The sequence below is a fragment of the Mesocricetus auratus genome, unplaced genomic scaffold, assembly GCF_017639785.1.
Source record: "Mesocricetus auratus isolate SY011 unplaced genomic scaffold, BCM_Maur_2.0 Super-Scaffold_100010, whole genome shotgun sequence".
Taxonomy (NCBI): Eukaryota; Metazoa; Chordata; class Mammalia; order Rodentia; family Cricetidae; genus Mesocricetus; species Mesocricetus auratus.
The window spans coordinates 26,475,037-26,491,149 of NW_024429194.1; the positions used below are offsets into that span (position 1 = coordinate 26,475,037).

General features: G+C 38.8%; 1 protein-coding gene across 10 annotated transcripts in view; it reads right to left on the reverse strand.

Annotated features, from left to right (window-relative positions):
• The window catches only part of Agfg1 (ArfGAP with FG repeats 1), a 48,954-nt gene that overhangs the window by 18,678 nt on the left and 14,163 nt on the right, over positions 1-16,113 (reverse strand). For all 10 annotated transcript variants that reach the window (XM_040753194.1, XM_040753195.1, XM_040753193.1 and 7 more), the window contains exons 2-3: positions 15,071-15,164; positions 3,919-4,034 (exon numbers count right to left, since the gene is read on the reverse strand). In XM_040753194.1, coding sequence (XP_040609128.1) covers positions 3,919-4,034; positions 15,071-15,164 — 210 coding nt within the window. The remainder of the gene's footprint in view (positions 1-3,918; positions 4,035-15,070; positions 15,165-16,113) is intronic.

Sequence of the window (16,113 nt, forward strand, 5' to 3'; positions counted from 1 at the left end):
TTAGAACAGACTGCTAAGAAAATTTTGAAGAATCATATTTAAAATATTAAATTTTATAACACTCTTACAATATTAATCTTACTTGAAAAGGTAGCACTCAGAACTGACAGCTTATTAATTACCTGAAATTACTCAAGGAAAAATAAGTATCAGTCACAAAACTTGTTTCAACTATTTACTCATGGCTTTCCTATGACGATACACTATAGCAACTGCTGTTTTGAAGATAGAAGACTTACACAACCAACAGTTAATTTAAAGTGAAAAACTCTTAAGATCATAAATACCTGGAGATGAATGAAATGGTGAGGAAACGCTATTATAATTTATGGCCCCAAATGCATAAATCATTAAAAACAAGATTTTACTTTAAAATGGACAAAAGAAACAAGTCATAAAAGATTATGAACTGAAATAAAATAAAAATGTACATTGATGCATTATTTATCTCTGATCTATATGAACTATGAATTTTTAGTTGCTATCTAATGAAAATATATATACAGGTATGCTCTATACCCCATATTACTCCTAGAAATCTATCCTTAGCAAGTAACTATATATATATATATATATGTACATATATATAGATATAGATATACATTATATTATTCTTACAATCTTAATTTTAAAAAACTTGGAAACAAAGCTAACAAACACCTGTAAATAAAGAGTTGCTTATGTACATTATGCTAAAATGTATATAAATCTGCATAGTTACTCCCCTTCCCTGGCAGGTATAGATGCCCAAGTGACCTAACAAGTTTTTCAGGTCTGATCCCTGCCTGTCACATAAAGAGAACATGGAAGAGGGAATGAAGGAAGGAGAAAAAGAATGCAGGACTATAATGCCCAAATACCAGCAACTGTTCATCACTAGGGAAGGGATTACATGGCAACTCTATAATTTCAGGTGGATTCCCACCTTCCTCCGATTCACCATAACAAGTGGGTTTGAAGAAAAAGCTTTAAGGTAGCTAAAACCATTTCTCCCAGAGACAGAGGTAAAACCCCAGCTCCACCACTCAAAAGCTGTGAAACCTTGGGCACATTAACTTTAATGCCTTGCTTCCATTTTTTCACCTATAAAGTCGTGGGGATTAAATAAATTCACATTTGTAGTGTGGTTAGATTAGTTACCAGTGTATTAGCTATTATCCAACCATTAACAATCACAATTAAACTAACCCCATCAAATAGATATAGGATATGATGAGATCTGAGAATGAAACAAACTCATGCTCTCCTATAATCTGGCATTGCACTGACAACAAGAATTCTTTGTATGATCAATTTAACCACGAGATACGACAAATAGTTTAAGTAAGAATATGTTTAAATAGTTTAAAGTAAGAATGTGTATCTAAGTGAAAAGAACCATCTCAAGACTTTATTTATCCAGCATCATCCTACTGCACTGCTTCCCACAACAAAGGTTCTTAGAGACTGGCTGCCTTGGTGGCTGCTGCTCAGACCATGCATAAACCCATTTCACTGCTCTCTAGTTACATTAGGACAACAGAGGCAGCTGGATGCAGATCCTGGCTCTGGAGAATGACAGCAAACACTGCTCCATCCATCATTCTTTTTTTCTTTTGTTTAACAGCCCTGGCTGTCCTGTCATTCTGTAGACCAAGCTGACCTTAAATTCCCAGAGATCCGCCTGCCTCTGCCTCCTGAGTGCTGGGATTAAATGCGTGCGCCACCAGCACCCAGCCCAATCCCATTACTTTTAGAATGCTTGTATCTGTGCTCTTTTTACGTATGACTACTGTGTTTCTTAGGAAAGGGGAAGAATTCGCACAAACTATTATCTGAGATTTTCAGGTTTTTAGACCATGGTTTGAAGGAGAAACTTCCTATTATGAGTGTGGGAAAGGAATGAGGACTAGCCAGCAGCATTCACATTCCTCGTCACATTCCTGCTTCTCTTTGCAGCTAGAGCTAACCTCAATAAAATCCCAGCTTGCTAACTCCAACTGTTGAAAACTAACACTGCTGCAAAAGGAAACAGTTATGCTAGGGTTATGCAAGGAAAACAGTTCTATCTATAGGCTGGGAAACCTAGAGACTTAAGAACAACAATGATAAAAGGATGATGGCTTTTATTTAAAGAAAAAAAAAAGGCCGGTTGTTGGTAGCACACGCCTTTAATGCCTTTAATCCTTTTAATCCCAGCTTTCAGGAGGCAGAGGCAGGCGGATCTCTGTGAGTTCGAGACCAGCCTAGTCTACAGATAATAGTGCCAGAATAGGCCCCAAAAGTACACAGAGAAACCCTGTCTCAGGGAAGAAAAAAAAAATCATTTGTTCTCTGTGACTTTGAGTCCAGGCTGGTCTACAGAGCCAGTTCCAGGACACACTAAAATTTCACTGGTATATTTCACTTATTCATACCTAATGCATCAAGTACATATAAAGAGAGTCCTAGTTAATCTAAATTTGGGTTAGACAATGTTAGAATATGGTCTGCACACAATGAGTAACTAGGAGCAAGTGTGCTTTCTGTTCATGGATATATCCGCCCCATGAACAACAAGAAACGCCCTCCCACCAACACTACCTCTGACTACATCACTCCTTGGGTCAAAATACTGTTCTTCAGGGAAACAAGAGGCCGCCTGCTTCCCAATTAGCCACTCCCTCTATCCTTAACTCTGTCACCTTAATTCCTCCAAGAAGGAATACGTACTGAAGGCTATAAAGAGGTCAGTTAATTCGTCACTACTGCACTTAGTTATTTTGTAAAACTAAAGCTGAGGAGTCTCTAACCCTGAACACTAGCTCCACAGCTCTGCTAAAGGAACACACTGGCTTTAGTGTAGTATAGAAGGAGTGAAATGCTCCCTTCTTGCCCAACAAGCAAGTTAATTTCTTGGGTGGGAAAAAGATATTTAGAGCAAAGATTACCAGCAAGACACAACAGACTACTACTACACAAGAGCGTTAACAGTGCCTGAAGATACTACTCAATAAACACTTTCTAAAGACACAAAGATTAGAAGGAAAGAAGCATTACAGGACTAAAATATCTAAGGAAATTAGGAGAGATCACTGACTTTACTTGGCAGGAGTCTTGACATGGTAAAGAAAAGCTGCTTGCTGTTTGACACAGATGCCTGAAGATAACATACAAAGGTTTTTTGTGGTGATATCTTGAATATACAAAATATCTGACTGGGGGTTTTTAATCTAGACCAACTAAGAACTCCATTTACATTTTGGCACCCAATGTGAGGCACAAACCCACGACTGGAATTAAGAGTCCCATGCTCTACCGACTGAGCTAGGTGGGCTGGATGTGCCAACTCTGGGAAGTCTCGAGGTCTAGGAGTATGTCCCTCAGTCTAAATAAAAGCTGAATCAAACCACCAAATTCACCCACTGGCACTGGGTGGAGGGGAGTAACAGGGCCCGCTTGACTGAGCAAGCCCATGACAGCTCTCTCAGAGTCAGACTGGGACCCTTATGGGGCGATTTGCCCCTATCCTGCCATTAATGTTCTGGCCATGTGGGCGCCAAATGTAAATATAGAGGAAAATGCGGAGAGATCAGAGAGAAAGAGCAAGCCATTGCCACACCTACCTCCTCTATGTCTCAGCAGACAAGAGGGAGAGTTCCTGTTTCTCCCTGCTTATATCCTGTTTCTGCCCAGCTTCCTGTCTGTCTGTACAGATCTCCAGACCTCTATGGTTAGCTAGTGGCATGCTCCATTCTCTGACCTTCAGGCAGGCTTTATTTGTATAAGCAAGATATCACCAGTTTCTGGAAACCAAATCTAACGAAAAGTCAAAAGGTAATGAGATTGTACCCACCAACCATCATTTAATTCCTTCATTTCTGCCTGTCTACCTTAACTGTGTCAAATCAAATCTCAATCACATTTGTGGTTTGGGAGGCTTTAATCTATTTTACTCACCATCTTTTCTTTTCGTATTTCTCTTGTAGGAACTCTTTCACTTTCTGTGGATCCCTGAAGTCTGGAATTGCTGAAGATCTATCATCAAATAATCCTAGCCATATCTGTTTGCAGACCTTTGGAAAGAATTAGGAAAAAAAGGGTTAAATTCCATGTCTTTATTTAATAAAATTTTAAGGGAAAACTCTAGTTCTTTTAGGAAGCTACTAACAATGCTGCTCTTCCTGACAGTATTCACTGCAGTGAAAAGTCCAGGAGCTAAATTCATTTGCACATGCTGCTGTGGGACAGTCAAGTTTCAGCAACAGCTCATGAACAGAACTTCCCAAGGAAACAAGTAGTGAACTGAGACTTGAGAGCATTGGGGTTCTTTTGGTCTCAGCATGATCATGAGCCATAAGCCATAGCAGTCAAATAACTTGTGGGAACCTGAGTTTCTTTACCCATAAAACAGTAACTTCATCAACAGCAATTTTAGGGACCTTTAGCAAGCTAAAAACCAACCAAAAAGAACACACAGATACCAGAATTATGAACAGTCTGTTGATAAAGTGTAACAGTATTATCAATGAAAACAGAACAAGTCTAGCTTTTTATTAACCAGATTGAGAGTCTGAAGACATTTAACTCTTTTGAAGAGAAATTGTTAAAGAACTTGAATAAGACACAAAAAAGAACTAAAACGGAGGGGGCTGGAGCAATGGCTCAGAGGTTAAGAGCACTGACTGCTCTTCCAGAGGTCCTGAGTTCAATTCCCAGCAACCACATGGTGGCTTACAACCATCTACAATTCAATCTGGTGCCCTCTCCTGGCAGAACACTGTATATGTAATAAATAAATAAATCTTTAAAAAATGAAAAAAAAACCTAAAAAGGAAAAAAATATTAAGTTGGTTTAATAAAAACATAAAACTCTTTCAAAAAAACTTTAAAAAAAAAGCAGCCTGGTCCACAGAGTTCCAGGATAACCTCCAAAGCAACACAGAGAAACTGTCTCAAACAAACAAACAAAAAACAAACAAATAAAGTAAAATAACAGCAGAATACTTAATAAAAGGAACAATGTGGTGGTACACAAACTTCAAGACACTTATGCTGGTGGAGAGAAATGAAGCCAAACATAAAAGGGGACCAGCAACACAGCCCACTGGTAAAATCCCTGTGGCCAACCTAAGTCAATCCCTGAGACCCACTGTAGAAAGAGAGAAAACTCCCAAAAATTGTTCTCTGACCTCCACATGTACGCCAAGTTAGGCAGGCAGCATATGCACACATATACAAATACTAATCTAATAAAAAGACCTCCATTCTTTTTTGCATCTGAGAGTCACTTCCTTGGAGTACTCTTTCTACCAGTAAGGAAACAAGCATTTCTCAAATGTAGTCAGTAAACGTGTCACTAAACTTTCCCAACACACCAAAAAGCTTGCCTCTTTGCCTTCTAGTCACCTATTCTCACATTCTAGCCCCTGAAAAGTTGAGTCTTTCTCCCATTATCATATCAAAACTGCTCCCTACAAGCCGTTTCTAATGTCTCTTTTGTTTGTTCTGTTTTAATAAAATTAAACTGAAAAAAAGGGGGGGTAGGGTGTTTTTTTTTCCTTTAGGGAAAAGAAGGAATAGAGAGCGCCAACTAAAACGGTATGCGGTGCTGTATACTGGTGACTGCATGAGGGAAAGCAGCCTGAAGTGCTTGTTTAAGAATGACATAAGCACAATGTTGACTTTGGCTAAGTCCAACAGAACAAGGGCGGGGGCTGGTAATAAGACCATGGTTTCTAAGCTAGGCCAAGAAAAAATTAAGACAAGTGTTTAGCGGAATGAAGGCTCTAGTAGTTACTACTAGTTAAGCTTCATAGTAAAAGAACTGGGAATAAAGGAACAGTGGGGGTTACAGCAAAATACTTAGAAATCCCCAATCTGGGAGGTGACAGCTATTGATGAAAAATGGGAAATGGGATGTAGGACCACTGGGGACAAGGTGGGGGCAAGGGCTAGTGAGTGATCCTTGTGGACACTGGTAGCAACACAAGAAAAGTATAAAACGAACAAGCTAAAATCTAAAAGGAATAATGTTGTGGGACAAAATACATGAAGTAATAACATCTATTAACATGAGGAACGTGGAGTGTGGGGCTAGAAATCGTACTGAGGAATGAAAATAACCCTAGAAGCCATCATTTCTAAGGACTCAACACATAATGGGATTAGTTCTGATGATCTCTTTGTGGAAAGGAAGTGGATAATCATCCTAATTATAGCGTAACGTTGCTGTGGTGCTTGAGAGCCCAAACTAGCTCAGCCAACTCTGACAGGTCTTCTTATGTAAAATGCACACAAAAACAGGACTTACTTGCTAGGGATATTGGGCATGTCCCATGAGTTGTTAAAACACCTAACACTGAGGTATATACTATATTGCTATAATACCATTATAGTATTAGTATATGAATATTGGTTGTGCTGTTTTTGAGAAATCTGCAGTGGTGGGTGATTGGATAAGCATCAGCTGACATGCAGGAAATTAGGTCCACCTTTAGTCCTGCTGCAGACAGAACCTAAGCAAGTGGTCTTGAATCATCAACCTCCGGTGAACTCACAAAGTGCCATGTTAGACTCACCAAGTGAGTCTCATGAAATACTTCTTAACCCTTATGATGCTCAGAAGATGAGCCTTTGTGTCCAATGAGCAAAATGAATCTGGAAAATAATCTTAGGGAAGAATTAAAAATAAAACCAAAGAAAATTGAGCTGACACTAGCCAAAAAATAAATTTGTAAAACTGAGATATTTTTCTTCACTCTAGAGCGAATTCGTTTTAGAATTACCATCATGATCACCAACAACAGAATGTAAACTATTTTGAAGAATACTTTATCAGTTTGTTGCCAAATGAACACTCAATGTGGATAATTGGAAGTTAACCAAGAGACTACTGCAAAGCACAGACTGGTTGGAAAGAAACCTTATGTTAGAGCAGTGTTCTCAACATTCCTAATGCTGCAACCCTTTCAAGAGTTCCTCGAGTCGTGGTGACCCCCAGCCATAAAACTATTACACTGCTACTTCATAACTGAAATCTGCTACTGTTATGAAGTGTAATGTAAATATCTGTGTTTTCAGATGGTCTTAGGTGATGTGTGAAAGGGTGATTCGACCCACCCCCTCAAAAGGGTCATGACCCATAAGTTGAGAACCACTGAGTTAAAGCACAGCATTCCAGCACTCCACCAGCACTGCAATAAAACATTCAATGAAGCCTCAAAACCCAGACAGGTTTATGGGAACTGTGAGTGTCAAAGGATTCAACCCTGCTGCAGAGATCCAGTCACCCAACAGCAGGACCCAGCCAGGCTTCCATTTTTATGTATAGACAGGCTTGATACCAACACTGAAGTAAAGTCCAGAGCTCCAAGAGCAGGTATGGCAGTTGTTGATACAGCAAAAAAACCATGACAATAAACATACACACACAATGTCCAATCGCTTGTATAAAAAGAGAAAGTAGGAAACAGTTACAGGCTTTAAATGGAAGTCAGGTAAGGGCAGGATTACTTTTTGCTTTTAAACCTTTCAAGGAAAGCAAAATTAACAGAAATGCCAACATATGCATTACCCTTTATCAAAAATAAACATTTACCATGATAACAAGAACAGAAATAATAAACAATTCTAGATGAGAGTAAGAGCAGCAGCAGGAGTTGGAGCATCTTTCCTCAATAAGCCATCTCTACACTAACTTTTCAAAATGTCTTTGTCTCTTAAGTAGAGATAACAGTACTGACTCCTTCTGTTGGTAAGACATAATAAAACAGTTAATAATACTGCCCATAAAACATAAGTTTTAACTTACCTGATTCCCACTTTTTAGAAACAGGAAAAAAATAACAACTAAGCAGTAAAAGTACTAGCTATAGAGAAAATGTTATTAGAAACTCTTTAGATAGCTACTATGAACCTATACAAAAGACTACTATCAACTTCTATCTACTTTCTATCAGGGAGACATAGTCTTGCTATGTATGTAGATAGCACAGGCTGGCCTCAAACTCCTAATCCTACTGTCTCAGCCTGTTATTACAGCACTACAGATGTTAACTATCAAACTCAATTCTATCACCAACCCTCATCCCCCATGATGCTAGGAAATCAAACTCAGGGTCCTGTGCACAGGGACAAGCCCTCTACCTAAGACACATTCCGGCCTATCACTAACGTATTACTCTGACTGTCCCTCCCCCAAGAAAAACCTAAGGTAAACTGATATGGTGGCATATGCCTTTAACCCCAGCACTTGGAAAACAGAGGCAGGTTGATCCTCTAGGTTGAAGCCAGCCTAACATACATAGCAAGTTCCAGGCCAGGTAGAACTAAATATGTCATGGTCCAAATAATACAGTAACAAAGCAAATACAATATACACATTTCCACATGCAGTAAGCTTAATTCGCATGACTATGCTAATATTCTAAAGTACCAACTGATACATATTTCTCAATGGTAGAGTATCCAATAGTATATAAACTGAACAATGCTTGCAAACACACAGAAAAACACCATTATTATCCATCTCTCATGCAAAAGAAATTAACAGTTCTACATTTATATACATTTCAGAAACCATTATATTCTACCTTAACATTTTGCTCTTTATAATGTGCTAACAAGAATTAATGAATACACAACTGTGTGAAAATAGGCAGAAACAGGGAAACAGATTTAAAACCCAGTCACATAATCATGTGAGAGAATGAGACTACAGAGGGACCAGATCTAACTTCCTTACTTTATCCTTGGGTTTTGTTTTAATTTTTAGTTTATAGCACAGAATTCCTTGCCTTATAATGACCTCCTTGAAAAACAGCATCAAAGTGCTTATCCTGACTAACAGGCCCAACAAAACCAAACCCTGGATAACTCTTCAAAGGGATTGCTGCTTCCAGACACACTGTGCTCATCAGCAAGTTCTCCCTGCCCATCCAATCCAAAGGGAAAATGATACAGCAAAACTGAGATGCACACTATAGGATGAGTCACTTACTCGAGACCTCTATGTGACAGTTTTTAAGTGTATATTTCATGAGGCATGAACCTCCTGTCCAATGAACTATTCCTGTTCCACCTGAGGTCCAGCAGGCACAAGATACTTGAGCAAAAGCATCTTCCTACCTCCCTGAAGCATCCTTAGAGTGAAATGCTTTTCTCCTTTGTTCCACCCAAAATATGTATGCTGACCTAGAACATTTAGTCTCCCAACTTATTTAGGCAGAAATAATAAATTCAGTGATCTAAATTCTCCATATATAGGCCACGGGTCAGCAAATACAGTTTTCTTTATAGACTAAGTGTTACTGAAACAGCCATGCCTACTTGCTTCCCAGGGTCTGACTAGTTTAGGTTACAATGCGTATTAATCAGTTCCAACAAAGACCTGAAAGTATTTACATCTCACGCTTCATAGAAAGCATCAGCTGGTTCTTGCTGACTCCTAACATAGGAAAAACATGGACTAACAACGACACCACCCAAGCATCCAAGAATAACATATAAAGAGAACAACTGAAGCCTATTTTAGATGAAGGCATTGCAAAGTACACAGGAAATAAATAACGGTATAAAATAAAGGAAGTCTTTCACTGGAGGCAAACGGACATTATTGCATGGTGCTGTGTAGGGGGAAACAGAACAGGGTTCAATGACAATCTCTTACAGTGATTCCTGCTTGCCTTCAGTGAAAGATTCTTGCAAACTCCCTGTACACTAAATTCTACTCAAAGCACATCATGTTCCTACGTGATAATTATTTTCTAAACTTAGGAATCAATCAGAAAAGTGTCTTCCCACATAAAAGTGCCAGCTTACATCAACATAATATATCAATTTTTAAAATACTGTTCTTCGAGCCTCAACCAATAAACACAGACTACAAAGGAAAATGAGGCTCAAGAGAAAAAAATGGTTTGCCTATAGTCACAGGGCTCATAAATTAGTAGTAATAAAATAAAAACTGCAAATTTTTTCCCTAGTCCCATCATGAGACCTTTACTTACTATTTTTTTTCAAATAGGTTCTAGTTAAAAAAAAAAAAAGATAAAGTAGGCGGTCATGGACATACATGCCTATAATCCCAGCACTCAAAATGCTGAGACAAATGAACCATTGCGGTTTTTGGGGCCAACCTGACCTAGACAGGAATTGGAATTAAGTCTGAGCTCTGTAGTAGAGTGTCTCAAAAACATCAAATAAAAGCAGAAAGAGAGGCTGGGGACAAAAACCCACCCCAATCATCCCTAGTGGTTATGTATTGTTTCCATTTATTAGATAAGTCAATTCATTAAAACCAAGAATTTTTTACATACTCTAAATTCACCTTGACACCTCCCTAAAAGATATTTCTTCAAGATGGGCAGTGGTGGCGCACACCTTTAATCCCAGCACTGGGGAGGCAGAGGCAGGTGGATCTCTGTGAGTTCGAGGCCGGGCTGGACCAACAGCCTCCAAAACAATACAGAGAAACCCTGTCTCGTAAAAAAAAAAAAAAAAAAAAAGATAATTCTTCAAAAATTCTGCTCTATGTAACAAGGATGAACCTTAAGAACAATAGTTAAAGTAACCTGTCTAAGGAAGACAAACATTACATGATTCCCCTTCTGCCAGGAACTGAGGAAGAAAGCAAACACCCATTCAAAGCAATCTGCTGAATACTGCTATGCCTGTGCCAGCTAGCAACAATGCACTGCAGTTAAAAGTTTATCAGAGTAGGTCTCATGTAAGTATACTTACCAAATTAAAGGCATAATCTTCAAGCTTAGTATTTGGGACAAGGTTTGCTCATCACAGTAACATTAACACTCAATAACAGTTCCTTGAATAAAGGAGGTGATTGATAAATCAGTTTCAAAAATGAAGAATAGCAGGAGTTGGGCATAGCTTAGTTGTTAGAGTGTCTACCTTGCATGAAGACCTAAATTTCATCCTTAGTAACACAGGAGGGACAGAGGGAGGGAGGGAGGGAGGGAGGGAGGGAGGGAGGGAGGGAGGGAGGGAGGGAGGGAGACAATGAATCAAACACACATAACAAAGAAAAAGAAGTGGACTTTATCTCAAAAGCTACTATTTTGTTCTCAATCTAGCAGAAAGCTCGAACACTAGTGAGCCATGAAGAGTACTGTTTATGTGCAGAGACTGCATGCCTGCAGAACACAGCAGGCTCTCCTCAGTCCTTTGTTCACATGCCCTACCACATAGGAAAGATAATCTATTTCTAGAAAAAAACTACAATTGTTACGTTTTCTTTTTTACAAAATCATCTAGACCACCATTCACTGGTAGTCTACCACTAACTCTGAGAACCAAAAGTGAAATTCCTGTAATTGAAAAGTCAACATTTAGCCGGGCGGTGGTGGTGCACACCTTTAATCCCAGCACTCGGGAGGCAGAGGCAGGCAGATTTCTGTGAGTTCAAGGCCAGCCTGGTCTACAAAGTTCCAGGACAGCCTCCAAAACAATACAGAGAAACCCTGTCTCAGAAAAAAAAAAAAGAAGAAAGAAAAAGAAAAGTCAACATTTACACACAGTGTCACAAAAGAAGACTGTGAGGGAAACAAAGTTTGGTTGTGCATTTCCCTGTGTGTATGTGTATACGTGATGGGACAATGATGAACTGCCTTCCTCAATCACTCTCCAACTTAGTTTTTGAGACAGGATCTCTCACTGAACCTGGAGCTCAATGACTGGCTACAATGGACTGCAAGCTCCTAGACCTCTTCTATCTCTGACTCCACAGGGCTATGGCAGGCTTTTTAAATGCAGGGTCAGGGGATCTGAACAAAGGTCCTCCCTCATGCTGGTGCTTTAACAAGCCCCTTCTTCCCAACCTATCATCCAACAGAAATGTTTAGTAACTAAGGCAAGAAGGAAACATCACTTTCATATTACAGCAGGATGGACCTAGCATATAGCCCAGAGGGGCTATGTGTTAACAGTTTAGTCCCAAAGGTGGCACTACTGGAAGGTGCTGGAACCTCTAAGAAGAGACCAATGGGAGCTTTTTAAAGTCATTACAGCAAGCCCTTAAAAACAACTGTGAGACCCCAGACCCAGCCCTCTCCCTTCCTGCCCTGGCAATGATCCATGCAGTGTCACGCTAATGTTCTTGTTGAGATACGCTGCCTCTCCATGCTCTAAGTGACCACAGGCTGAAGCCTCCACCACTCTGAACCAAAACCAACCTTTTAAGGCTGTGCATGGTAGCATATACCATAGTCTCAGCATTCAAAGACTGGCATAGGAGGTCACAGCAATTTCTAGGCCATAAAGATGCTGTCTCAAAAATAAAAAACACAAAGCCAGGTGGTAGGGGTGCACGCCTCTAATCCCAGCACTGGGGAGGCAGAGGCAAGAGGACCTCTTTGAGTTTGAGGCCAGCCTGGTCTACAAGGGAGTTCCAGGACAGTCAGAGAGCTACACAGTGAAACTTTCTCAAAAACAAATAGATAAATACATACAAACATAAATAAATACAAAAACAAATTTAAAAGTCAAAGTAAATATTTACTCTTTACAGGTTCCTCAGGCAATTATTATAGTGACAAAAAGTTGATTAAGCTTCAGGATAAGGTGTGTGGAAGAAGTGTGTGAAATAATTTGTTGGCCAAAAACACAGTAAATAAATAGTGTCTCACTGTCGTGTATATCCTTACCATCTGGCACTCCATGCCCTATAACTTATAAATAAGAGATATATACTTCACTACATCTGCTCCCATTCTGTGAGAGTCTAAACATTCTTTTTTTTTTTTTTTTTTTTTTTTTTTGGTTTTTCAAGACAGGGTTTCTCTGTATTGTTTTGGAGGCTATCGGTCCAGCCCGGCCTTGAACTCACAGAGATCCGCCTGCCTCTGCCTCCCGAGTGCTGGGATTAAAGGTGTGTGCCACCACTGCCAGCTGAGTCTAAACATTCTTAATAGCGGAATAATTTATAAAGCATGTCTACAGAAACTAAAGACATAATCTGTAAAACATCTGGCCTTGATGTATATTTATTTATAAGTAACAGTATTAACTGCTTATCATAGTTACCAGCAGCCCAATATACAGAGGTACCTATAACTATTAGTTTTGTAATTTTTCAAAATAGTGAACAATTCTTGACCAAGTTCTGAATTATGGGGTCTCCCCAGATTGACACATGTGATAAGTCAATGCATCGAGGGTTTCAAATGATGGTTTCATGTTTGCATGTCTTTTGCCTTGAATCTTGGTAATCTTTCCCATTGATTCTGGATGAGAAGCATGACTTTCTTTGGCAGTTAACATGTACACAACTGTAATACATGCAACACAGGATTAAATTATATGTGCATATGGTTGTATACATGGTTCCCATTATATAAATGTCTGAGTGACCCTATGTATATGATACACACACATAGCACACTGAAACTCTAGCATGGTAAACCAAAGGGAGAAGAAAGGACCTAAGAATGCTGCCAAAGCCAATACACTTTCTGATCTCCTAATTCAGAATCCCTCATCTCCAGGCATAAATTCAAGATGTATGACACTGCCATTTTAATCCTAAATATATGTTTAAGTATAGCACCTTTTTAAAAAGAATTTTTTTTTGCAGGGAGGGGACAATAAGGCAAAGAGACAAGACAGACATAGAGTACACTGCCCATGGAAATCAGAAGGCATCTGATGCCCTGGAGCTGCAGTTACAGGTAATCGTGAACTGCCTGTCTTGGGTGCTGGGAACTGAACTCAAGTCCCTGTAAGAGCAATATGTGCTCTTAACTGGTGATCATGTCATCCAGCTTTGTAGCTTCCAATATTGTACTCAAATCATCTACTAATTCAAAATACTTTATCACTGGTCAAACGAAGAAACTATAAAGTATGTTCTATTCTCTAAATATATACTTTAGAACATTTCACAGTTGTGAATTCACTCTTCAACACTTTAGGAACAAAAACATTATGTGTATCAAAGCAGGCAAATAATTCTACTCCATTTTGGTTAGATGGGTATCTCATGCAGCCTAGGCTGACCCAGAACTTGCTATGTAGCCAGTGACACCCTCCTGAGTTTCTGATCCTCTTCCCTCTGTCTCTGAGAGCGACACAATGTTTGGTTAAGTAAATAATTTTAAGTAACCATTCTGAAGCATTGGGAAGAAAGAATACTCTGGCATACATTTTCTAAGAATGAACTAAGAGGCGACTAAACTAATACAAACTTAACATTCAGCTTCTTTTGTGTCTAAGATTATCACAGACATGCAACCAGAATAGTATGTCTGACATCTTATTTTTTTCTAGAAAGCAGGCTTTTCCTGTGAAGTAATATTTTTTATCAATTGAGTTGAGCTGACCCACTCAACCTTACCAAGATTAAAAAGCATTCCCTCCAGGAACATTGATATACATTTTTTATCCCAGAGGCAGAGGAAAGTGGATCTCTCTGAGTTTGAAGCCAGGCTGGCTTACATGGTGAGTTCCAGGACAGCCAGAACTATATTAGCAAGAAACTTCCCCTCAAAAACAAAACAAACAACCCATGCTCTTAATTAATTTTACCCATTTTTACAACAATAGATCACTACTTTTATTAGTAACAAAACTCAAACCTAAAAATCAATAAGCAAACAGCATGGGTTTACTAAGAGCCCATTAGAGGTCACAGCAATCGGTTCCCCTATGACACTATGCAGCCCTCCTGAACTAGGAACCCTCTCCCTGCTAAGCACTAGACATCACATACATCTAATTAAAATGTTAGTTTAAAAGAATGGAGATGGCCTTGAGAGCTCATTGCATAACACTATAACAAGTTTAGTGCAGTATCACAGAGCTAGCTCTTTTGCTTCCTCCTCCCTCAAGATAATGGCATCTACCAAAACTGCCTTCTACTGCCAACACTGCCGTTTTAAGTGCCTATGTTTTACTTCTAAGTAAAGTTTTCAGTACCTAGGTTTACAGTAAAACACTTAGGCATTAATTCCAAATACACTAAGAAATAAGAACTTTCTGAAGTATCTAAATACAAAATATAAAAATAACATTTTGAGACAAGGAAACATCATTTTAAATAACTTATTAAATCATATTAAAATGACTGCAACAAAGTTGTAAATTGCAAAATACTCACTTCATTTCCATGTTTTTGCAGGAATTCAATTTCCTGTTGTGTAAATGTTGTCATGGAGATAGATTTCACCCTGTGAGGTGGATTTAATCCTCTCCTAAAAGATAAAATATTTTACAAAATTTACTATTGCATATTTTTTAAATTATTCAAAACATTTAGTATATTTAAACTTATAAGTAATTTCATCCCATAAACAGAATTACTTAATATTATTTAATATTAAAGCTGTTGCTTCTCAAACAGATAAAGTAAATTTGGTCAGAATCCACAGAACTAGCATTCAAACTGCCACAATATTCCTTTGATTTACATTTAGTTTCATTTCATTTAAAAATTATACATATTGTGGGTGGATGCACGTGCTATTCACCACAGAGCAGCACATGTGGAGGTCAGAGGACAATCTGCAGCAGTCAGCACACTGCTCTATAGCTGGCCCAAATAAAACTCTCTTTAAAAGTGTTTACAAAGAATATAGAAAAAAAAGTAAAAGCTTTTCTGCACTAGGTAGAGGCAAAGTAGCAAAGTGAGAGGAAATAGGCATTGGGGAGGGGACTTTTTCTAAGGTTAAAAATGTATCCTGGTGAGCTGACTCAGCAGGTAAGACACTGGCGAGCAGAGATCAACTCCTAGAGCTCACATAGTGAGAACAGCTGACTCCCACTAGTCACGCATGTGACCTCTGACCTCCACACATGCTGTAGCACACCCACACCTACATACATACAGAAAATAAATGTTAAAAAAATTAAAGAATTAAAAAAAAGTATCAGCAACAAATAACCAATAATGAACTATATTATGCAAAGCAACTGGCCAGAAAAATGTAAGTTTATAATGTAAAATAATTACAAAGCACACAGGGACTTAGTATATTTAATCTCATTTGGATTCTAACAGTGTGACAGACAAGATACTCTCAATTTTGTTGCTTAATTTTATTTGTAATAATGTGTGTATGTGTGTGACTGGGAGGTATGCAGATGCCAGTGCAGGTCAGAGGAGGCCAGAATAGGGCACAGGAATTCCTAGAGCTGGAGTTG